Here is a 26,846-nt window from a genome sequence, read left to right as displayed (position 1 = left end):
CTGTGCGAAGAGATGAAGCGAACTGAACCCGAGACACCGAGATGTTATTCCCCGGTTCGGTCAATAAAAAAAAAATGCATGCTTTGAATGAAAGTCAGTGCGTGTATTTTTGAATGGTTTCTCTGCACATTTCTATGCGCGAGCATGCAATTTTTTTTTAGAACCAGCATATAAATGTAGTGTATGGGATCGTTTCCGGAAAGCTGGACAGTGGTCCTACAAAGGGGTTTCAACCCGAATACGACTCTTAGCCACATGCAATTAGGAAGAATTCAATTATGCAAATTGCGTCCAAATGTCTGTTCTGAATATATGAATTTAAAACGCGTAAACGCTACGGAGATCAGGATGCGTGTTATGATCAGTGAATCATAATCAGTTTCATTGCTATTTTCTTTTTACATTCGTTGTTGCTATTGATGTATTGCTGCTTACTGATTAGTTAAGGAAGGCAATTTTATTTGTGTTTGTAATTCATGTTTTTTGCATTTTATATTATTGTGTTTACAGTTGAATATAATAACAATAATAATATAATCATCATTATTTTGAAATATATTTTGGGTTTTTTTTCGTTTAATTATCATTTTGTAATTATTTGTAAAAACATGCATATTTGCTCGAGCATTGTCACGTTCACTGCAACGTAATCAGACATGTTTTAACCTCCATACCTCCTGTTATGAATATATTTAATGCTTTGGCGTTTTTCTCCCGCAGACAGTGTGATTGATTATATCATATTTAAGGTCGCTGCTGTCTTTGACTAATTTTCTCTCCTGCCTCAGGCATTACGCTCTTCTGATCTCTGGATACAGATGACAATAAGAACACACACACACACACACACACACACTAAAAAACGTGGAATAATGGAACAAAAACACTGATAAAAACCTCCTGCTGCGCGGAACTAACAATGTTGGTATAAAATGTTTGGAATGAAATTGTATTCGGATTTTTCTTCCGGTCTTGAATGTATTTGTGCTGTTATTGTTTTGATCATTGAGTATAATTTATTTGCAACAAATAGCGGATTTTTATATGTAATTGTTTTGACGTAAACAAGGTGTCGGATTTTAAAGAGCAATAATATATATATATATATATATATATATATATATATATATATATATATATATATATTTATAAAATTGCTCTTTAAAATATGATATATATATATATATATATATATATATATATATATATATATATATATATATATATATATATATATATATCGACGGGTTGAAAAGAAAATTAATGAAAATAATAAAAGGGAATATATATAATTATTTTGACTTAATCGACGCTTCGAAAAGAAAGAACGAAAGAATAAAAGATAGAAAGAAAAAGAAAGAAGCGAGAATTGTTGGCTGATAATTCTGCATTAATTCTGCATTGATTCTGCATTAATGCATTATAGATATGTCCAAGCCTCCTAAAGAAATAATCTCTAATAAATTGTCGGGAAATTGTTGCTTTACCACGTGCGCATTTCATGAAACACAATAAAATAAATATTTTGATTCATACTTTTATTAAAACGAGAATGAAAAGCAATACAAAAACAAAAGCAGAATTTGTAAGCAATGGCGTTTAAAGCATTTTCCAGACCCAAATGGAATAAAAGAAGCATGCAAACAAACACGCGTGTGAAATTTACAGGGAAATAAAAAGAATACGAAATGAATTATTACTGAATTATTCTGCAAGTATTTATTTTTGCATAAACACAGTAGCTGATATGGACTTCAGTTGTAGGTTTGTGTTAAAGAATTGACTCCAGGTGGATTTGGGTAGGACTTTTGATGAAAGTTGAATGGATGTGTATTTAAGGTAGGACGCCTGGTCTCTCTTTCTGCACTTCAGGAGAAGGGACGAGGAGGGGCCACTGTCTGGGATTTCGTGGTCAGATTTCCCATTTCCCATAGCCTTCCAAGGTCTTGAACCCAATTAATGGCTAATAATTACCCAACTTCGGTGTTACAGCTCCTGTGGCTTCATTAGAGCTAAGAGAGAGAGAGAGATGGAGAGAGAGAGAGAGAGAGAGAGAGCGCCCCTTTCCAAAAGCTTCCTCCTCCAGAGTACTCCGCAGTAGAATGAGATCATGGTGTTCATGTGTCCGAACAGGTTGATTTTACAGCACGACCTCCATCTGCAGCACTGCTCCTACTCGTTTTGGGAAAACATTGTAGCACGTTAGAGTAAGGGTTAAAAACACTTTTTTACACTTGTTGAACTCGTGACTTCTGCTGCTGGTTGTGTTTTTGCTCTTTTTTTGTGCGCACGTTTGTTTCCCAATTAGCCAACGTGTCGCTTTTACAGTCCTCAAAGCCTCTGTACGACCTGCTTTCACTGTTAGTGTTTTTGTTCCGAGGGCCATTGAGTGCTAATGCTATTTACAGAAGTCCTGGCTTTGTGTGTGTGTGTGTGTGTGTGTGTGTGTGTGTGAGGGGTAAAAGAGCGCGTGGTGCCACAGCCCCACCTTGAAGTCCCCATGTTTACTTAGTCATTACATACACTGCATTAGCATTTAGGGGTCCGACTGCAATGTCGTAACCATTTTTTGTCTTGTATTTTTTCTCTTTCTCTTTTTTTTTTTGCATTCTAACTATTGAACTCCGAGCCACGACTGGGGGGATATAATTTCGCATATTGAGTGCAGCAGAGATGTTATCAGCGCCTGAACATAGAAGCCGGGCCCTTTTTCTAACAGGGATAAAGCTTTGGTTTCACCTCGTCCGAGCGCAAACGTGTAGGCCACAGAGAACCACCTGACGTAGCTTTCTGCCACACACACACACACACACACACACACCTATCTAATCAGTTCCACCACAGCTAATTATTACCAGTACCACCTTAACTCAGCCTGTTACAAGGATTGTGTCCCAATACCACATTACACACCTAATTATACTCTCTTAGTCCTAATGGGAGTTCGATGTGTGTGTTTTTTTATGCAATCACAACACAACATTAGAATATTATTTGCATGATATTATTACAATTAAAGGGAAAAGACATAGCAGGTATGTGCTCGAACATAGTAGTGATTAGAGTTTTTAATTGTACGCACAAGAACAGATTTGCATGAGATCCATGAAGATGGATTTGGACTAATTAATATCAACAGTCTGCTGCAATGGTGTAGGACCGCAGTTTGCATGAACAACCCGAACGGTTCTGCATTTAATCACCTCAACACCTCAACAATGATGGAACTGTAAAGAACGGACATTCGGTGGCACACAGATAAGAATGGGTTCGCTTTTGACTCTGGTTCCTCTCAAGGTGTCCTCCTCATACCATCTCATGGAGTGTTTTCTTGCCACTGTCGCCACTGTGGATAAACTAAGGATAAACTTACAGGCACTAAACTAATTCATTGATCACTGCGAAGCTGGTTGAGGCTGGATTGCATTATTAAATGCAAATAAATATAGAAGAGTAATATTTGTGGACTGGTGCCATTCTGCATGACTGTCTTAATAGATTTCTTTGGACAATGTAATAACATTGTCCAGTGATACCTGTACCTGGGTTTTGTTCCAGGATGCAAAAGGACCTCAGGGACAGCATTTGTAGGTTTATGGGGATTGGGTCAAGGCCATCAGAGCCCCTCGTTTCCAGGGTCTCTTCCGGGTTGCAACACCCCCACTCTCTTTCTCTCTCTCTGTATGTGTGTCTGTCGTCCCTGCGCTTAAACCACAAGGGAAAATGGCAACAGTCTGGAAAACAAATACTCCAAATGCGCGGTTACGCAGAACCATCACGCTTCCAGGAGCTCGTAAAAAAAAAAGGCAGACGTTTAAATGACGCAGAAAACGATTCCCAAATGAACGAGTGTTGAAGAGCAACACTTTTCTTTACAAGTGTAATTACACTTAATTGGTGTTTTAAAAAAAAATGACCTCTTCGTTCTGTGTGAAATCATTTGTCCAGCCTGCGAGAGAAATAAACTACATTTCAATTGTTCTGGAGATTCGGAGCCAAACGCAGTAACACAACTCTCGGGTTGGTCTGATGGACACTTCTGTGGGTTCTGCTTTATTGTGTTGGGTTTTTTTATGCATGTTTCAATAACGAATATTAAATTGATCGGTTGCAGGATTGATATTTTGGACGCTGGAGATTAACAGGAATAGCGACAGTAGCTCCTCCGAGGCCATGTGTTGTGTTTATATATATATATATATATATATATATATATATATATATATATATATGCAAATGTGAAATTTGGAATAATTTGAAATTAAAACCTAATTTTCCTTCTTTGGATCAACCAGCTATTATTACTATTATTACTATTATTACTATTACTATGTGTAAACATCTTCTTACATGCGATTACGTCATTTATGTCATCACCTAAAAAAAATAAAAAAAATAATCTGCCCTTCCTAAAGCTGAAAAAAAAAAAATCATTACAAACTAAAACCTGTTTAAAAGACATAGTTTAGGACTTATTCGTAAAACTGCTGATGCTCACAAGACTTCCGTGTTCTCTTCTTGATTAACACTGTATTAAATCGACTGGAGATCTGGAGATGAGAAATATCAGCAAATCTTTATCACAATCAAGGCAGTGTCAGCTTGGGAGAAAATATATATTAACAACAACAACAACAACAACAACAACAACAACAACAACAAAACAAACAAAAAACTTGAAGACTGTAGTGTGCAAATTATTATACAGAATGCATAATTGTTATAAAGTAATAATAATAATAATAATAATAATAATAATAATAATAATAATAATTTCAACTTGACACTAATATAAAAAATAATAACACAATAAAAACAGCAGCAACAACAACAATAAAATAATAATAATAATAATAATAATAATAATAATAATAATGATAATAATAATACATGCTGTATATTTACTTTTCTTTGCTTCCCCGGAAATAAACCCAGTTTACCTCTGAACACTGAACATCTGCACTCCGTTCTGCATCTGTCCATCTTTCTTAAATGCAAAGTGTTGAACACGAGCCTCGGACTGATTTGCTCTCTGTTTCTCAGGAAGGTTTCAGGAGAATTCCCTCATGCACAAATCATCGTTATTCAAATACAACTTTTTTATTATTATTATTCCAAATCAGAACGTAGAAATCATATCAATCTTGTTGAATCATCAACACCATCGCGTGCACAAATAAGTCTAGCGCGCGCCATCATTGTACACATACGAAAAAAGTACAGTGAGGATCGGCGTGCTTATCGTGTGTGCTCTGAACACACACACACACACACACACACACACACACACACACACACACATGCGCGTTCCCTCTCGTTTTTCCCTCCTCTCTTTTCCTCACTCTTCCCCTCAGTAATGAGGTTTATGAATAAATGCAGCACCACGCATGTACTTATATGCTCATATAAAATTCATAAATTTTGCCAACAAATCAGATGATTAAAGAATTTTTTTTTGCATTTTTTTTGCCTTAGACTGAGTGCTGAATAAGGAATAGATTTTATTATTATTATTATTATTTTGTACAATTTATTACAAATAAATTAATATTTGCAAATCTGGAAGAAGCAACAACCAAATCACAAGATTATTATTAATTTTTATTATTATTATTATTATTATTATTATTATTATTATTATTATTAGTAGTAGTAGTAGTAGTATTAGTATTATTATTACTGCTACCAAAAGAATCAACACACTAATAAGGCTAATAATCCTGCACTTTGAATACAATGCTGTTTTATACATTACCTTAATCCAGATCTTCTTAATGAACTGAATTCGAGTTTGGTGCTCGAATCCCCCCGCAGTAACAGATGCGACCTTGAATCTGTAAAGCATTTTTTTTCGTCCCGCACCAGAGTTGATCCCGCAGGTTGGCGAAAAAAAGCACGACTACTTCTCTAACAAGGAGAGAAGGTGTGTGTGTGTGTGTGTGTGTGTGTGTGTGTGTGTGTGTGTGTGTGTGTGTGTGTGTGGGGGATGTGAGATGGTGCGGAGCGAGGGAGGAGGAGGAGGAGGGAAAGAGATAAGTGATCTGAAGGAGAGACGATAGGACAAAAAAAAGAAAAAAAAAAGTGATGATGATGAATACATTGGAAAGTTTTTTTGGCCCCGACGATGGTGTCAGATTGAATGGCCTGTGCGCATGTGCGAAGGTGTCCGAACTGACAATGCTCGTGAGATGAAGATAGTGCTGCTGCCGCTTCTGAGCTCAAGGAGGACGAGAGGAATCCGCAAGCCGACGAGATGAGATCCAAGGCGAGGGCGAGAAAACTGGCCAAAAGTAGGTGCCTGTCTTTTCTCCTTTTACCCCCTTTTTCGCGTCTTTTTCGCCCTGTTTTTTTCCGCCTCTTCGCTCCTCCGAGCTCGTCCTCGGGATCACCACTGTGTCATTTTCATTGATTAGTTCCTGCTGAGAGATCTTCTTCTCTTTCTCTTAGATTCCCTTCTTTTCCCCTCGTTTTTGTTGTAATAACCCTTCGATCGCACTTTAATGTCCAAGTCCGCATGTCCGCGCTCTTTCTTTGCGCTGTAAAGCCTCAGCCGGAGTTCTTCTCAGAGGGAGAACTTTCAGATGTGATGGCCCAGTGATAAGGAGAAGAGAAAAGAAGAGAAGAGAAGAGCATCGCATCGCGCACTTACAGTCCCACTCTTTTTTTTTTGGCTCAAAGTTAGCGAAAAAACTTGTCAAAAGGAATAAACTTTTTTTTTCCCTTTTTTTGGTTTGAGTCTTGTGAAATAATATTCCTGGCTTCTGAAATAGTGGGCGCTCGCGCACTGCGCATGGCCACCACGACCCCAGGAACAAACTCCGTGCCGGACAAGTGGATAAACGATAGAGAGCTGCGAATTTCCTAACAAACAAACAAACATATATATGAGCAGATGTTTTTGGGGGACGCGGCTCTGAAACGTTCCTTTGCGCGCGAAGGTGGTCGCGTTTCTGACTTCGCGTTTTTGCTCGTGCTCCTTCCTTCTTCTGGAAATGGCGATCAATAATGCATGTCGGGCAAGAAACTAGAATCTGCGCGTTTTCTGGATTGTTTTTGGTCGAAAATGGAAGCGTGCGATGCGCCCGCGGACGCGTTTAGACGTGCTTGAGGATGGTCAGAATAACGTGATTATTTCCATGTTTTTATTTATTTTTTGTTTGTGGAAGGCTCGTGCTTGGAAATGTTTCGCAGTTGTAACTACATGCATGCTTGCTGACTTTGCAAATCTTGGGGTTTGGAATAAGGAACATCCTTCGTATTTTCCAATTCCACTTTGACTTTTTATCATTTTCGACTTTTTATTTTTTTTTTCACGCACATCACGTGCAGAACAGCGTGTGTGTGTGTGTGGGGGATGCATGTAGATTTCACTTGCAGCTTGTGGATTTCTGCTGTAGTTATGCAACTGTATTTATATAGAAATTAGTTTTTAAAAGTCATTTTGGTGCAAATAACAACAAATGATCCTTAATAAATAATTATGCACGAGCAAGTTTTTTTTTAATATACCCCCCCCACACACACACACACTCTTGTTTACAATCTTATTTAGAAGAGTATGTACTATATAGTACTATATTTTTTTTGTTGAGTCTGCATTTGCGAATAATTATGTTGAAATAAATTACTATTTTTTTTAACAAATTAAAGATTTTAGCAAATTAAATAGACCTTAATTCTTTTCCGACATTTCCAATTTTTTTGTAGCGATAGAAAATTATTATTAATCCCAAAATTATTCACATTTCATAAACTTCTGTGTTATTATTATCCTGATAAAGAACGTTGGATATTTTACTACAACGATTAAATGCACGTACTTGTTGATTAATATTCATCGGGCCTCAAACGGATTTTCTTACAAAGAAGTAGGCCAAAGAAATGTGTGCGCATTGCCCACTTTAGAAATGACGGGATATTTTTTTTATTCATAATTTGATTACAAATTTAAATGTCGGTACTTGAATTTTGATCATTTGGATCATTTTAAGATGTTGGTCTGATCATTATGTTGGATCTGTTTTGCCCAGTCTGGATCTCTTAAAGCTGAGGAAGGTAGAGATTCAGCAGCAGCAGCTCCACTGTGTTTCTCAGCGTTTCCGTGTCACACACACACACACACACACACCTGTGAGTGATTTGGAATATATCTTTTCTTTTACCTCCGCATCTCGCTGTCGTTTTCCTCCACGTCTCGACGCATCTCTGAAAGCAGTTTCTCCAACCCAAAGCCTGACGCGCTCCCACACGTCTCCCGGTGTTCACCTCCACGTTCCTCGGCCCTGTACATGAAGAGCTCAGGGGCAGACCGCTGGACTGGACACACACTCAGTGAAAATGATCCCAGACAAAAAAAAATGTCATCTGTCCAAAGTGGTCTATAATTACTTATGAACATGCGTAAGAGCTCATGGACATGTAGCAGTAATAAGCAACCAAGTAGGCGACTGTAACGGCGTTTACACACACCGACACACACCGGACCGGATCATTTACACTATTAATGTTGGTATTTACGGTTGAAGAGTAAATAATAAACAGTACAGTATTTCTTCTGAATTGATTTTAATGAGCAATTTGACAACGTGTATAAACAAATTAAAGTTATTATTTAAATAATCGTTGTTATTATTATTATTATTATTATTATTATTATTAATAGTAATAATAAATAAAAGTAATAAAATAAAAGTTATATTTTAAAATAAATAATAAATTATAATACTAACACCTTGCACAATATTTGTAATTATAAACATATATACGTATAAATATATTTACACACATATAAATATATATATATATATATATATATAGAGAGAGAGAGAGAGAGAGAGAGAGAATTGAATACCGTGAAATAATGTGAAATTTATCATGATAAACGCAAGCAACGAATTAAATAAATGAATAAATAATGTAATTTATTATTATTATTATTATTACTATTATTATTATTACTATTCATATTATTATTATTATTATTATTATTATTATTATTATTATTATCCGGCTTTTCACAGTCGGATTAAAAGCAGGATAATTTCTGAAATAATTGCTGGAGTTAGCCTACATGATACACAACAATCTATAATTTTTATTACAGTTTTTTCTAATGAATTATTATATTTATCTGGTTAAATGAAACGAATGAAAGTGATGCTGGAGATCTGAGCGGGCAGGAACACCGGGTTCCTAAAGGCGCAGTTTCACTCGGGCTTCGTCCCAAACCGCATTCTACTATAGTGAATAGTATTTCACAAATATCATTCCACCTGTAGTAGCTATACACACATGCACGCACGCGCGCGCGCACTCACGCACACACACATACACACACACGCACACACAGTAAGAGTGGCCTATATGTGTGTGTTTTCTTCTTTTTTTTTACGTATAATTTGCAATGCGCATGCGGAAAAACGCAATTCTTCCTACTTGCTGCACTGAAAGTAGTGTTAATGTAGGCCTGATTGTTACACGTGTGTTTGCACGCGTGGGTGTAAATTCAGTAGCGTACAACACCCAGGATATAATTTCATAATCTAACTGCTGACAACTCCATTTCTTTCTTTCTTTCTTTCTTTCTTTCTTTCTTAAAACACAAATTCATGCAGGTGTAAAAATATTGTAATTTATAAATATATATATATATATATATATATATATATATATATATATATATATATATATATATATCAATCTGTGTGTGTGTAATACATATATAAGGATAGGTAATTGATATAAAACGTGTTTTTAAAAATTCTGTATTTTAAATTAATTCATTCAAGTAAATATCTTTATTATTAATTTTTATTATAAAAGATTTTAATGAAATGATTAAAGATAGCTGTAAAAAAAATCACAAATTAGTGCAACCCAGTTAAAATCCCTGAAGAGCAGTCATCTAGATGACAGTTTCCTGCAGCGCCTTGTATGAAATCATCAATATGGATTGACAGGGTTGGGTTGTGCAAACTCTAATGGGTAATAGATATCCAGTAATCTGCTGAGCATAGCAGGAAAAAAAATGCCTTGGATTATTTTAGCTGGTACTGGTAGCATTGATTATACCACACACACACACACATATACACACACCTATATATATATATATATATATATATATATATATATATATATATATATATATATATATATATATATATGTGTATATATATTATGTGTATGTGGTTTCAATTGTTAAATTGTTTTGCAATTCCAAAAAAGGGTGATGGCACATTAAGAGTTTTGAGTTAGATCGAATCTCCCTGTTCTCTATTTCCCCAATCAGTGAGCACATGTCCAGGAAAGCACACGAGGCTGGCGGACACATGGAAAGTGAGGGCCGCATAAGTAGCCTGTGCATGAATCCACCTCATTGCAGCCCGTTGCATTCATTTTCTGCAAACTCAAAAGCCTTTTTTTTCCCTTCCTTTTTTATCAGACATTTCTGGTCTAACGTCGCTGTTTTCATTTTGATGCCCTCTTTGAAGACGAAAATATAGATCACAAATCACAAGGTTCTTGTGCAGCCTATGATGTTTTGACAGATGTAATAAAATCAAGCCACAACACTATAAAATCGTGATGGGAACCGTGTGCAAGGTCTGCTATAAGGCTTAGGCCGTCACCACCAACCACTGGATTTACACAATCACGATGGCTGACGTTACGAATTTTATGGTCACGGGGGCCGGAATCTTTTTTCATTTTTTTCTTCACACAGACTAATGGTGTATAAGCGATTAGAAGCCGTATACACTCGCTTCACATAATCTCTAGGCTGGAGGTTTGTCTTTGATAAGAAGATATTGTGAAAAGCCAATCTAAGTGCCACTTGCGTATGACTGGTCAGGAAGGTGATAAACGGCTCTAATGAACGTCTGCGTGTGTGTCGGGAGGGTGCAGGTGGGGTTGCTCGTAAGTGTGCATTGGTGACTGCAAGCCAACGAAAATTACTTCCATCTCCACAGGTGTGTGTGTGTGTGTTAGTTTGCCCCTAACAACGAGGCACCGATTCACGTTGAGCACAATGAGGCTAATTTGAATTCGATGGAATTTGGTTTTCATACGCCGTGCAGAACACACACCTACATGCAGATTTTACGTGCACAGGCACACACGTGTGCTTGCAGAAGGGCCTTTTTTTTTGCCGTTGAGTTTTTGCTTAGTTAACTCCAGTCTTATGTGAGAGGCAAAAAGAGGACAGGGCGCTGCAAACTGGGGACTCTGCTCAGAGCCCCGACCCACACGACTCTATTCACCTCTGAAAGCAATCCTGAAGGGTGAAGCAGCACAAACCTGACCATAGCCTTGTTAGTCAATCTTCACTCATTACCGTTTCACTTTCTGCCCTGCCCTTGTCTGGCTCTGGGCACTTTTTTATGACATCACACAGCGCTCAGGTGGAGGCGTTTTCGTTTTATTTCCCCTCCCTTTCTACAACATGCACAGACATTGAGACTGCACCACATCATTTTCTAGCCTTCTGAAAATCCAGTCGGTGCAATTCCTCACTCAGGCACTGTTTTTGTCAGGTACACTCACATGCCTCAAAGATGACTCGAACGTCTCGCTGCATTTCCACTCCAAACGCAACAGTCTTTATTTGCTCTTTTACTTTTGTTTATGTGCTCGTTTTTTGGAAGAAACAGACGTCCACGCCATGCGGCAGAGCAGGGCGCCCCAACGCAGCCGAGTCGACACAGCCATTACAAAACAGCCATGTCTGAGCGCAAGAGCTTATCATGTTACAGCCTACTCTGTCTGCTGCTCCTCGGCCATGGAACTGGGACAGACTTGACATTTTTTTTTCCCCCTCCCCGAACGTGCTTTTGGAATTCGCTTTCTCTTTCTTTGTGCAACTTTCTTTTATAGTTTTATCTTGAAATGTGTTCAGCTGCATGAGAAGGCCATGCGATTATTTTTGTGCTTGAGTTTAAATTATTATTAAATGTTAAATGATACATTATTAGAAATAAATAATTATTTTTTTTACTAGTACTAATTTCTAATATTGAACTGACCAATGTAAAAATGTTACTAATGATCGGACAATGAAATGCTGGTATTGACTTGTAATGAAAAGAATTGCTTAATTAATAATACTAAGAATAGCAGACATTGATTTTAGATAAACATTTCTACTTCAAATGATTATAGATATTGATTCGAAACATCAGTATTGGATCGATTCTGTGGGAAAAAAAATACGTAGGAAACAAATGTAACGGCTAATTTTGAATTTTTATCCTAAAAACAATGAGATGTACAGTATGTTCTACATTACTACCTCTACAGTAGCCTGGATGGACATAAACAAATAAACAAATAACCACATTTTCCTACTTTTTCGATCGTGAACGTTAACATTTTGTTAATTACTCAGACCAGAAATTACACGATTCGATTAAAACTGATGTGAAAAAAATGTGAAGTTATTAGAATACTGTTATTTTGATTTCATTTAAAATGTGCTGATTTGCTGTTATTTCCAAACAGCTATATGCAGTGAATACTAAAGTTTCTTTATGCTATACGCTTTGCTGTTTGCTTTGCTAGATTTTGCTATATGCTATGCTAGATTTTTAAATTTGAATACTAAGGTTGTACGACTTTTTTGTTTTGTTTTGTTTTGTTAGACTTTTTTAAATAAAAGCATCTACATCTTTCCATCTCTTTAGCTACAGAGATAATGACGAACATATAGTTTGGTTTTGTTATTACAACACCGCAAACACAGTAACGTGGTTGCAGAGTGAACAGAAAAGGCTACAGGTAGATGCGCGTGTATGTCTTTAAATTTAGGTGAATAAACGAAATACTTGGCAACAAATGATGCATTCCAAAAGCAATTGCTTGATTACCTTTTTTTTGTCATTTTTGGGTAATAGGCAGAAATTGCGAACAAGCAAAATGCTACAGGTTGTTCAAAACCTTCGACATCGTCTCTCAAAATGTTCTAATACTCTATAAAAGACGTGATTGTGGTATAAATTAAGCATACAAAGTGGGAAAAGAATTCAAGCTTTGTAGGGAGGCGCCAAACGAATGTAGCTACTGACTGACTGGTAGATCACCTGTTCACACCAGGGCACGTTATTCACACCAATTAATGATATGAAGGATCCCGTAATCTGTAATGTCTGTGTCCTCGCTGTCTGAGCCCGATACTAAAAGCTTATAATAAGCTGTTTTGATAGATGTCTGCTGTCCCAGTATGGTTATTGACCTCTTGCACTAGGAGCTACTTTAGTCCCTAGCTGCAATCGACAGGGCTTTGATTTGTTTGTTTTTGGCCCTCCTCAGCCCACACTTCCTAGGGCTCTTGAGATGTTCTTCTCTCTCTCTCTCTCTCTCTGTTCTGCTTGCCAAAAGTCAACTTGTTGCAGAATATTATAAAAATGCGCTCAGCGTTTAAACGTTTGCCTTTCTTGTTTTATATGCACACATACGAATTTATTCACTGTCTCCACGTATACTTATTCGCTGTAACAAGTTTAAAAGAAAAATCCAGATGCCTCAAATACATTGTTCCGATGACTGGAAGCAGAGCCTATCGGCGGCACGTAGAGAGACGTCAACAGTTCATACGTCGGCGTGAGGTCGAATTCGGAACACGCTGAAAATTATTAACTTGAAATCATGTGTTCAGAGCTGCTCATTTTTGCACCTGAAATGATTCAGTCTTGTAAAATGCAAGTGTAAGGAAGAGGCTTATAGATGTCTATGGTAGTGATGAATCAATTTACACTCAAGGTTTGGATTGGTGCATTAATTAAAAAAAATATTTTTATCTGGGAATTTAGTTTAGAACATAGGAATTGTTGTAATGTACAAGCGATACATGGACAAAAGTTTGCGGACGCCTAACCATATTATTTGTATGTGGTTTTTGAACATTCCATAATTAGTCCCCATTTACTGTGGTAATAACCTCCACTCTTCTTAGAAGATGTTCCACTAGATTTCGGAGTGTGGAGATTTGTGCTCATTCAGCCACAAGGGTGTTAGTAAATCAGCTACTTATGTAGGGTGAGCTGTGGAAGCCTGGGGTGCAGCCAGTTCCAATTTATACAGTAAGGGTTCATTAGGATTGAGGTCAGAGCTCTGACACAGAGACATTGTCATGCTGGAACAGGTTTGCGTCTTATAGTTCAAATGAAGGGAAAATGTAATGCGACTGCATCCCTAGACATCTTATAAAATTGTATGCTTCGAAGTTTGTGGTTACTGTTTGTGGAAGAACTACATATGGCTGGGAAAGTCAGGGGTCCCAATACTTTTGTCCATATTGTTGAATATATAAATATTTATTTATTTTTTAAATTATTAAATTATTATTTAAAAAAAAAAGAATGATATTACAATCAAATCTATTTTTTTTATTATCTCTGATTCAAATCATTCTACAAGGATTTCTTATAAACCAATTATGCAGAGTATTCTACAAAATATTCCCACTAGAGCCTTTACACGTTTCTCTGTACGACATGTCCTGTTTTCTTTCATAAGTTCATCATAAAGTGCATTTAGTCTTGCTGCTAAGCTATAAACGCATTATAAATGACTCTTGGGTGCGCATTTAGAACATATCCAGTAAGAGATGCTACTACGATGTTCGATGTGCTACTAGGAAGCTTGTTTTTATGTGTACCTTCTGGCTGTGCGCAAACTAAACAACAAGATTATGCAAAAGCACTGGTGCAGGTGATTTGTATAATTACATGTACAGGATTCGTTTATCTATTCTCCATGTTCTCTTAAATCGACCCATAAATGGTTTGTGAGTACTTCCTGCCGCTCCATTAACGCGTGATTTTCTCCAGGAAAAGCAGTTTGTATTGTTTTGGGTTCATAGCTTTAAATAGCTAAGCAGCTCTTGTGTAAACCGAACACATTTCCCAATATATGAACGGCAATTTTTTTCTTTGGAGCTGTTTAGTGTTTGTTATCATCCTGGTCATGGCCCATACACACAAGCTCACATATACAAGCACACATGCACTACACAGTAATTCCCCTGTTTCAGAAATTCCCATATTAGCGGCTGGGTCAGTATCCTCCCTTGTCCTGTGGGTTGTGTTCGGACAGACGTGACTTCTTCAGGCTTTGATGTTCCATTCTTTGGTGATAAGAAAGTGAATGCTGTTCCCAATAGAGCAGCTTCTCCGGAGGGACGCGGTCCGCCGCGCCGCTTTAAAGTCCGCCACAGATTACACGTTCAAAGGCCACCGACTTTTATGTTTATCTCTTTCACTCATCTTCTCTCCTCCATATTGTGTCATTAGGAAAAGAGGGGAATGCACTGTCCCGGGATAGGCTGAAATAAGAATGTGTGTGTGTCTTTGAGAAATGTTTTCTGTCCTTGGGAGCTGTGATCAAGACACTGCTCATCATTCTTAGCACATATTGTTTCACAAGAATGTATTATATTCTATGTAGGTTCTGTGTTTTGTTTTTCATTTTGCGGTTTTAACTTTGTAGTTACTCCTGTTGTTGGTGAAAGGATACACTGAAATGCTAGTCACTTTGTTAGTGAAATGTTGAGAAGGGGCTTTTAAGGGGGCGTCAGCAAAAACATTTCAAGATGGCCTATTAACTCCAGCGCCACGGTAACGATGCAGCAGCTCGTGAAAATATTGAATTGCAACAACATCCCGAAGTGTAAACGTGCACCGGTGCTCGAACAGAGCATTCTGAGTGATGGGCAACAAATGGTGACCTCAAGCTGGGAAAGGAGCGAAATGGCATATGTCATATAGTGTTCCAAAAGACAGCAGTGGCTAATTAGTATATCAGAAGAGTTAGGAACTATTTATTGACTATGTGATAATAAAATAAAAATGGCAAGGTGAAATAAAAATGATCTGAGTCTGCTTGATGATTATCAACCCATTATTAATGATGAAAAAATCTACATCAGGCATATAGTTAATATAAGCTTCAATAAACTTAACATGCTTTAATACAGCTTACAACAAACAGTTATCTGTTTTCAGGTGTGAAGGTCTTTGGCATTACAGGCTGCCATGAAAGTTTGTGCTTTGCCCTTCTCTCTCTAATGGCATTAGCGAAGAGGCCTGTTGAATTCTGGAAGTGTCTGTAGTTTGGCTGCATGTCAGTAGCTGTCTACACACACACACACACACACACACACACACACACACACACACACACACACACACACACACACACACACGCACACACTGCTCTATTTGCTCCCTTTCCTTCGTTTTTGCTCTGTGAACTGCATGTTGGCATTTGTGCCTCTTTTCCGACTGTGGTCCACTTCTTCAATTCCTTTTCTTTTTCTACCGCCCCCTTATTTTTTCACTCACTCTTCCTTCGCTCTGGAAGCTTCGGCACAGGCCTTTGAAAGGATGCGGCAGCTTTGTCCGTCCCAATAAAAGATGCCATAGTTTCCCTTTTCCTCTCTTTTCTGTCCTCCCTATGCGGCTCCTGTAGAAGTGCAAATTGTTACCCTCCGAGGAGATATCCTCCTGCTTCAGAGGGTCCCAATCCGGCTTGCTAATTACACAGAAGATTCCATCCTGACGAAAAAGGCTGCGATTCCCACAACCACCTGGCCTTCTTTTCTTGTCGGCTTTGATGGCAAACACCCCCGGCACCCCTCAGTACCACCTCCCTCCACCCTCCCACACTCTTTCCCCTGTCCTGCCGTACCTCACTTTTCTCTCCCTCGCTCATTAATAGGGGTTTTGAATTGCTTTCTGACCCTGACAAACTGCTCTTGTTGAAAAGGAGATGAGAGGAGGATGGGGGGAGGGTGAAGGAATGGAAATGAGGAGGAGTGACAGAGAGAGGGACAGAGAGAGAGAGAGAGAGAGAGAGAGAGAGAGAGAGAGACAGGAGGGGTGGATGATGGTAGAGGCAGGAATTCAGGGGGCAGGGGGCTCTGGTCATATGGTGTCTTTGTGAAAGTATGTTGCAGAAGTCCATTATCCTTATTTTGGAGTAGTTTAGTCCTTCCAAGGAACTCCACCCCTTGACCTTGCTTCAATGCCGTCTTCAAAGCTGGACGAAACAGAGAGTTGTAAGAAAAAAAAAAAAGAAAATGTGACTAGAACTCTATTAACCCATCTTTTCGGGAGTGAAGCCAAGTTCTACTTGTATGTGATGGACAGAAGTGAAACTGTGACAGACTCTCTATTGTTACTAGTTTTCACTGACCTCACCTGCTCACCCGAAGGATGCACAGTGCATTTCTTTCTAAATTACTTAGCATATAGGATTTGAAAAGACCACAGCTCCAGGGTACATGGTTTAACCCTCTTCTCAGTCTACTGTCTGTGCAAAGTGTTCTCTTACATAGGATTTCTTCAGGTCTTCTGGTTTCCTTGCACCTCCTAAAAACATGCTAGTAGGTGAACTAGCTGTGCAAAATTTCCCCATAAAGTGAACTAGCATTCCCTCCTGAGTGTATTCCGACCTAGTGGCCAGTTTTCATGAGATAAAATCCAGATCCAATGTGATCAAGACCAGGATGAAGTCGTTACTGTAGACAAATGAATCATAAAGAAAGGATTGAATATACAGCCTGTAGCCCATACATTCCTGCTATGTTGTTTTCATTGGCTAAGACCATAATTGACCCTGTTGTCTGGGTGAAAGGGATGATATTCTGTTTCTTTCTCCTTTGCTGTAAACTGACAGCTTCTGCTGCTAGCCTATGTATAGCATAGAGGGCAGTAGTGGTCTCCTTCAAGCATGTAGAGCTGCCTTGTGACATATATATATATATATATTCTATATTCGCCGATTCTATTCACATCTGGATGCATAGCTAGCGATAAGATACATTAATTATGATACATTAGCAATATGAAGTATGAAGCATATGAAGCAGCTACAGATGCGATGTGATACAATTCACCTCTATAAGGATACAGTGCGATCCGATTTAATTCAATGCAATATGATGCAATGGAAAATATATTGCTCCGCAATTCAATATGCTACAAATAGTTCTTTGGTTCAGACAGACAGCAAATCATCAATTTACTTGAGTGCCTTTTGACTTCTAACGAATGACAATTTCACAAACAGGCCTTTGTAGTGTCACCAGAATATGCATGTGCCATCTATAATCTTAATCTATATTCTGTAGGACTCTCAGGGCACGCCTTAGTCTCCGTAGTGTCCGTAGTTATATTCAGGTAGCAGCAGTGGTGCTGAGAGAACGCGCTCAAAAACCGTTTAGTGAGGAGAAATCAATCTAGATTATAATATTTAGAATATTTGAATCACATTTAGAATAGAAAATTTGGTCACAAATTATTGGTCACTTTCTATATAATATAAGTAGAGCACATCTACTAATAACGATATATAAATAAATAGTTTTTTTTAACCTATGCAAATATAATAAAAAAGATGCATCAGTTATACATATATATATATATATATATATATATATATATATATATATATATATATATATATATATTAAGAGAGCAACCCCACTATTTAGTTTTATTCAGTTATTTATTATGTAGCCTCTTTAAAATCCACTGATCAATAATCCATTCTCATTGCACTCCAGCAATCCAGAGTCTGACAGCGAGAGTGTGTGAGACATAGAGAGAGAGAGAGGGAACATAGCTCTGGGAGCAAAACAAATTGCTCTGTTATACACCCGACTCATGACATTATCAGCTGGGACGTCCCCAAAGAGAGCCTTGTGTGAGATTAGCATCCTCCACAAAGGGCAAAGGATGTACTGTACTGGTGAGAGACCTCATCCCACGTCCACTTTCAAGATAATTATTAACTCCTACTCGAAAAGATACTCACCTGGCCGCTGCCTAACACAACACTGTTTGTCCTGTTCACATTGCCGAGAGAACACGTGACACGACAGGAAGCAAAGTGCCTGTGTGTTTTCAAAGTCTTCCAGGTCACACCTGATTAGCTGGCGTTGAGCCAAGAACACTTAGAATCCATAGATATTTGATTGGTTATAAAAAATAGACCAGAGGTCTCACCTAGATCACCTGGATCACACTTCTTATAGCTTTCGGTCTCATTTATCGAGGAAGATTTATACATGAGACTCTTAATGCAAGTGGCCCGTAGACTTGAGTGCCACACATATACAAGTTCTCAGTGACATTTGCTCTCTCTCTCTCTCTCTCTCTCTCTCTCTCTCTCTCTCTCTCTCTCTCTCACTGTCTTTATGCCTTCGAGTCAAGCCACATCCTTCAGCTAAACATAAAACAAAGATCCGGTTTCTGCGTCGTGTTTTACGGGCGGTTAGAATGCCAGCCTGTGTGGCTGTTAGTCCACTCCGGAGCTGACCATTCGCAAATGTCTTAGAGGTTTTCTTGAAGATGTCAATTAAAGTGTTTTAATTGGCGCCAAGTTATTTAAAACAAACGTTTTTTTTTTTTATTCTGAAGGCAGCGCTGTCAGTTTTTGGACGCTGGACACAGTCGCATTTAACACGACAGAAGCCCGTGGGTATGCAGTGTACTTCAGTGTGTGGCCGCTTTTCAGATTTTCCAAAGCTCTGAAAAATGCATTTGATGTATCACACAAATATGTAAAAAATTCAAAAAGTAATAAAACAGCTCAGAAACGATTCCATTTGAGGTGTCAGTGTTGGAAATATTTATTGTGCTAATAAACAAAGACGAACAAATGTAGGTTCTGAGCATCCTGTTTAGGCCATGTCCACACTAATATGTTTTTTTGTTTCAAAACGCATAGTTTTTCTCTCTGTCTACTACGGCGTTATCATAAACGAAAACGTAGCTTTTTGAAAATGCTCTCCAAAGTGTATAAATTCGAAAATGCCCAAAATGATGCCGTTCGAAACATCTTACAATTTGTTCATACGCAGTACAGGGAAGTAAGCGTTTACAGATGTTTCAGTGTGGATGAGCAACTTTTGGGAAATTAAATTGTGAAAGCGGAGCGTTTTTCGATAAAAAACGCCATTTTCAAATGTATCTGGATTAGCGTAGACGTAGCCTTATTCTTCTGTTGTTTTTGGTTCATCGTTGTCCCGCTGTGATATATCATCAGCTGTCTAACATCACATCAAAAATACATTTGCAAATTTACAAATGCTACTTTGCTAAACTGTGCTAACTGTGCTAAAAAAGTATGTTAGTTGTAAAGAGGTATTCCCTCACCTGCCTCTATTGAAGGTAGTACGGCAGCTTATCAAATTATCAAAAAAGAACCATAAAGCCCTTTGTCCTTCGTGAAAAACGTCACCCTGCAGTAAATAGAATCGAGAAAATTATTCATAAAAACGTGAGTGCTAAATATAAGCACTCTGAGTATTTGTTCAATTGTGACACCATACTACTTCTAGTTCATTATGGTTGCATGCAGGTTCCTGTGCCACCTGAGATCATTTAGTAACCTTTTGTTTGTTATTCTTCTCTGTTTGACTGACATATTTGGAATGGCAAGAGGTCATAGGGCTCAGAGACCGGTTGGTTTAGAGCCCACAGGTTGCCCTCCTCACTTACTGCATCCATAGTGGGGGGATTAAGAGCAGATATATGTTTGACAGATGAGTTGGTTAATTTCCCTGATGTACTGAGGTCCGGTGAATTGAATGCATCTGATATCCAAACGTCGGTGGAAGTTGTGTATTGTGCAGCAGGTATCAATAAAAAAAAAAAAAAAGGACATTCCTTATAATCCCTGATTTTTTTGCGGATACCGTGTGGCTCGGCAAATTAAGGCTATTCAAATCTCTCAGAAGAACGATATGTTTGGTCAGGTGTATTTTTTAATATGGGTCCGGTCTCCATGAACCAGTCAAGGTGGAACATCCCGTAATATGTGACCGTTCATTGATGCTGCATGAAATGCTCCGTGTCCCGAGTAGCCAAAAATCACTAATGTGTTGAAAAGATAGCGTTCCCTACATCTTCACAGCATGCATGTCAGCACTCGGGTTTGTTAATTAAAAACAAGTCAGCGGATTCTCCTGCTTTCTTTTGACACCTCTGTATTTATCTACCGGACCCGACTCAGGGCAAGACCTTTGCAGAAGAGAAGAGTTTTGTTTTAAGAGACTTGCCTTTGATGATCAGTTTCTCCTGCAAACGAAAAAGGGAAAAAAAAAAACAAAAAACAAACTTGCTGCCACATCTGACTCGAGTTTGCTGAAATAACAGCAAATGTTTGTGTTGTATTGTATGGCACGCTGTTTGAGGAGCAATAAAGCCCTTCTTCCAGTGCCTAAAGCGTCTCTTAATAAAATACTCCAGAATAACTCCTTTACCTTAATCACGACCGTGGATTACTTCGCTCGCGGCGGGAAATTAGGAGCAGACCCCCCACCCCCCCACCCCCAAGTCTCTCAATGAACTTTGATGTAGCTGTTTTGTCCCCGTGTCATCTTTATTCACTTGATACAAAGCAATGAGATCAGATCTTTGTCACAAGGTCGATTATAGAGGGGTGGGGGTGGGGTGCAGTGGGGGGTGGGGTAACAAACTCTGTAAACCTGCTCGTTGACTAATAAGAATCCTGCTGGTGAAAGGTCAAAGGTGTGCAAGCTTGCTAGGGTAAGAGTGTGTGTGTGTGTGTGTGTGTGTGTGTGGGGTTGTGTGTTTCAGTCTGCATGTGACAGATCAGGAATGTGAGATGCGTTTATAGTAGCAACAAAAGGATAGGAACTAAATCAGCAGCTTTAGGTTTATAATGGTAGCGCAGCACGAAAGAAACACAGAAACTAATAGTCAATTCTAAGAAAACCAGTGAACTTAATACTTCCTGTCATTCCATAATGCTAGAGTGGGTTTTGTGAAGAGTGCGAGAGAGAGGAGCTTCACACACACATCCAAATGTCACAACGTTGGTTTGCAGGAATTTTCATTTTTGCTCTCTCATGCATCTTCATTTAAAGATGCAGCGACTCACCACAGAGGCTTCTGCCTGATTGTAGAGAGGACCACATTGGAAGACGTTGCGTGTGTAAATGGGACGTTCAGTGCGCAGCGTGGTTTTTTTTTTTTTTGCAATCCTCAGCTGTGCAAGAGAACAGTAAGAAAAAAACAAACAAACACTGGATATACTGTAATATAGTGGACTCGAGATGACTCGCTTGTGTAGTGGTGAAACTGTGTTCACACTATGAAAAGCGCATAAATAAATCTGTTTTTATTGGCTACGAGCGACATGCCCCGAGTCAAGTGTTTTCGCCCGGAGAGAGAAAAGCATAAATACGACCTGTTTATTTTCAGGGCTGCAGGTGTCTGCTAATGGCTTATTGGTTTAAAAACGACTAGCTCACGTCTCACCCAGCAACTGCCAACCAGTGTTGGCGGAGTTTGGTTAATGTGTTTATATACTTGATTTGGGTTCCAATTTCAAGGCCAAAAAAAGATGATCTTTGTTTACGTATAAAAACATGCAAGAAATCTTCAGATCATCAGTCAAAAATAATAGTTCATCACTGACAATTTGTAATCGCTTTCAATGTGTTAAAAATCAAGAGAGCTTCCTGACTTGGTGCAACGTCAACATTTTTATTTGAACCAAACAATCTGTTTTCAATCAGAAATAGGACTGGACAAAACATGAAGTCTTAATGAAAGAACATGTAGTGTGTGGGTTTTTTTTTCTATTTACGGAAAGCCATAAATCATAATTCTTGTGTTATTTTAGCAAACACCTGTGCTCCAGTCGAAAGGCGAGCCCACGTCACGAGCAGGCAGGTTAGCAGCATTTCAGTTTGGGATGAGCTCATCGCTCTGCAGGCGCTCAACGACTGTGCACTGTTACCTGTCATTCTGGTAATTTCAGTACATGTACAACACAGCTAAGGGAAATCTTCACATTACCCCGTGGCCTCCACTGTCAATTCTGACATACTCAAGCAACACAGCAAACCACCTAGTAACAACTCTCTGCATGCAAGAAGGCCATTAATTGAAAGTGACCTTGTCAACTTTCCTTACTCGAGAACTCACAAATCAATCACATGATTTGTCTCAGACTCCCCCCTCCTCAAACTTTCTTTCCGATGCGGCTGCAAAGCTTGATTTAATTATGGCGTGGAGGCTTGTCCTCAGATCTGGGGTCCGTTTCCAATCGAACCAGGAGGTCATGCTTCGTTCTTCACGTTGTCATGACAGAACAGTTCTCGGAGAAGGCGGGGGTCCACAAGTGGTTTTGTTTCAGCATTTTGGTTATGGGAGTTTAGACACACACCCACCCCTCCGTAAATTGGATTCCCAATCAGGTTAGTGTCCGATAGCATCCAGGGTCTCCGGTAAGGCTTTGAAGTGCAGGAACTCTGTCTGCCCGCCTCCGGCTGGAGCGCCTTATCTGTTGCACTAGGGGACTATTGTTTCAATCAGCCAGACATTGTTAATTACCCTTTTCATTGGGGTATGAGGTAGGTAGAGACAAATCCAATTTGGCTGCACTTACGTTTGACCTCGGACACCGCCCCTGGGTCCTCGCTTCGTGTCGGTCTTGTATTACGTGGCTCCTGGAAAGTTCCTCTATGTTAAAAAAAGAAGAAAAAAAAAAGTTGTCTTATGGAACTCGGATTGTGTGGAAACAAAGTGTAAGCCAATGCAGTGTGAATGCATACTGTGAGACATCATAATAAACATTCGGTCCTCTGCGCGACAGCATCCGATTGAGCTCGCACCACAGCCAGCCAAGAAAAATGGGGCTTTAAGCAACAAAGCCATAGTGGACGGGCTGCAATGTGTTTACAGTTGATCCAACAGAATCGGGAGGGGTTAAAAGGGGGTGCCCAAAGGGACAGCGAGCCCTTCTGAAAGGGGCTATTCTTCCTTCTTTGAGCACATCAGCTTGTACAGCTGTTGAAGCAGTGAGGGCAATTATCGCCAGTCTACCACTGTTGACTTAGCGAAGCTTCTTCTGGCCATCTTTGGATAATTTTATCCCCCCAAAGATTCGTTTCTAGGACATTCAAGCCTGAATTGGATGCAGCTGAAGTGTTTCGTGGTTCTGTTTGAGAGCATCTTGGCTCAGACACCACAATCCTGCACCACCTTATAAAAAAATCTGAATGGAGTATAACATATGTTCATGCAAAAAGCATATTCCTGCTGAAAAAAAAAACATTGTGTGAAGCATGCGTAAAGTTCGGAGACTTTCCATTAATGCCTTAGTGTGTAAACTCATAATACACTTGTGTTATGCCATTATACATAATTAATAGAAAGCTACAGTTTCAGTTAGCAGCTGATTGACAAATATGGCATAATAATATATTAATAAAAATATACAATACATGAAAATAATTAAGAGTCACAGTATCTATAAAGTTGTTAATTATATGCAATGGATCTTTCCCACCAGTTTTATCAGTAATGTTTTGATATCTCTTTAGTGTATATGTTTTGGTTGTGTGTGTATGGAGTTTGATTGGATAGTTTTCGTACTTGAGTTGATAAGACTGCTGCTCCATCAGGGACAGTGTGTGGGTGGAAGTAATGGTTCCTACAAAGGTGACAGAAGGGCAAAGAGACATTTCCCTGGTGTGTGTGTGTGTGTGTGTGTGTGTGTGTGTGTGTGTGTGTGTGTGTGTGTGTGTGCGCATACATGCATGTTGGCTTGCCTCTGGCGTCCTGCTCAACTCTCACCCAAATTAAACCTCAGCAGGTCACTGGCCAGCGTTTACCAACCTCTTTCACTTTCTCCTTCTGCCTCTCTCACTCTCTCTGTTTGACGGTCTCTGTCTTTCTGTCTTACTCCTTCTTTACTCCACTTCATTTCGCTCTGCCTGAGGAAAATGTTCATTTTTGTGGCTTAGTTTGGCTACGGTAACCTACTAAAGCACAGAATTTAACCGCTGACTTTGAATCCAGTAAATACACCCCTTTTAAACTCTTATCTTCTATCTGCGCTAACACTTTTTTTGGGCCTGTTTCCTGCTTTTAATATCACGGCTATGCTGCAAGTCCCTCTTGGTTTTAATGGCATTCTTCTCGGTAACGTGGGCGGACAGTTCGACTTGACATCCATGTGGGGGCATATGGCTCATTTGAGTTTCGGCGGACGCGAGCGAAAGAATAAACAAAGCATTGCCATTCAGGTTCCAGGTCATTTTTGGCCCATGCAAAACCCATTTCCCAGTCAGCCCAAATAGCCCCACTTTACTCCTGTCCAGAGGACGCTTGCAATAGAGATGACTATCTGATCGGAGCTCCGAAATGAAACATGTCATAGCAAATTATGGCCATGTTTTTTGAATTACTTAGCCAGGCCAAGTATAGTCAGGGAAAGAGTGTGCGTTGTATGTGTGTGTATGTGTGTGTGTAAGAGAAAGAGAAAGAGTCGGTGTTTTCTCTGGAACAAATAATATCACCATGGCTGACTCATGGCCTGTGCAAATGAGGAATGATGAGCAGAAGCCCAAGTCATTCCTTTCAGGCTATGTTTGGAGCATCATTTACTGAAACTGGCCCGGGCCTCGGCGCAATAATAACCACATCCTCCAAGCATCTTCAGCGCTGCCTTGTTTTTATAGCTGGGAAAAGGGACGGGCGAGGGCTCGTTAAGGCGCAGACTATTTCGGACGGAGAAGGGAAGGGGGTTGAAGCGAGAGGGAGCTTTGCCACGAAAATAGTCATCCTGATAAAAACGGCGCGAGAGTCCTCCAAACCCGTTCCACCGCAGCAAGAAGGCGACTGGGCCAGCTGAAACGCAGAGTACTCACACGCAGCCAAAAATGAGAAGAAGGGGGGGGAAAGAAAATCGGAATACATGGAAAAATAGCAGAAAATGGATGTGTCGATGTGAAGGTTCCTAGAAGAAAAGTTATGAGCAACGATTCTGCGTTTTTTTTCGTGTTGTTGGGTTTTTTTTATGCTGTTTCCTGCTCTCTTTCGGACGTCATGTCACTCATCCAAACCATTTTGCACTCAGTCATGTTCAGGTTCCTGCACCAAAATAAGCCGATTTTGAAATTCTGTGGCATATGACAGAGTGCCAAGAGAAAGAGGAAAGATAGATAGACGGACTCCGACAGAGTGGAAGAGTGAGGAGGAGGGGAGGTTGGAAGTAGAAGAGTGGGGGAGCATGGCTGGGGGTCATTGTTATCAAAGCTGGTAATAGGTTCTTGACCCTTTCTCTTAGAAGGCATTTTCTGAGCACCGGGGGTGAATAGATTGGAAGGGGTGCGATTTGTGGTGAGACACCAGCAGGTATGAATGCAGGCAGGGATTTCCTGCAGGAACAATGCCAGAGCATTTCTTGTTCCCCATCACATGTAGTTCTCAGTTAGATTCCATTCACCTGGCCAGAGGCACTGAATACTACCGTGAAGGAAGATAATCCCTAAAGACAGTACCGTTCAATATAACTAACGGTGTCCAAATAAGGATATGTATGCATAAAACAATTTGAAAACTCATACGCATTATAAGATCCAGTCTTGGTGGAAAACCGTTTTCTGTTCATTTTCAATCTATTACCATTCAGTTGTCAACTTATATAGCATAAAGCAGGAAAACGGAGTCAGCTGACATGCCACAGCCAAGCTCGGAGACAAATATTTACATTCTAAAATCACTGGGACTCGTCTCTTTTTGCAGCTACAAGCTTGCGATGGCAGCGTTGTGGGTCTCTGTCCAGCCTTGTGGTCAGGAGGCGTCCCAGGCTGAGATACCCATCTGGGGTTTGTCATCTTAGACATCTGCCTGTGTCTTTTCCCTTCTTTCTGTAATTAGAGGAATATTTATTTTCCCTCACTCCCAGCATGGGAATACACTGCATCATGTGGGCTGGCTTTTTCGGATTTTCGGGAGGAATCCAGAAATGCTCGGCCGGGTTTGTTATTTTTAAATTGTCGGATTGACTGACAGAGGTATGGA

General features: G+C 39.4%; 1 protein-coding gene across 7 annotated transcripts in view; it reads left to right on the top strand.

The window, feature by feature from the left end:
* Nucleotides 1-5,983: 5,983 nt before the first annotated feature.
* prdm16 (PR domain containing 16) overlaps nucleotides 5,984-26,846 on the top strand; it is a 167,676-nt gene continuing 146,813 nt past the window's right edge. For 6 of the 7 annotated variants that reach the window (XM_046871250.1, XM_046871246.1, XM_046871244.1 and 3 more), the window contains exon 1: nucleotides 5,984-6,290. In XM_046871250.1, the coding sequence (XP_046727206.1) occupies nucleotides 6,254-6,290 (37 nt within the window). In that variant the 5' untranslated portion in view covers nucleotides 5,984-6,253. The remainder of the gene's footprint in view (nucleotides 6,291-26,846) is intronic. The other variant, XM_046871248.1, reaches the window with a different exon arrangement.

The sequence above is a fragment of the Silurus meridionalis genome, chromosome 17, assembly GCF_014805685.1.
Source record: "Silurus meridionalis isolate SWU-2019-XX chromosome 17, ASM1480568v1, whole genome shotgun sequence".
Lineage (NCBI taxonomy): Eukaryota > Metazoa > Chordata > Actinopteri > Siluriformes > Siluridae > Silurus > Silurus meridionalis.
The sequence above is the reverse complement of the archived record's forward strand: the minus strand, read 5'-3'. Positions and strand labels throughout refer to the sequence as shown.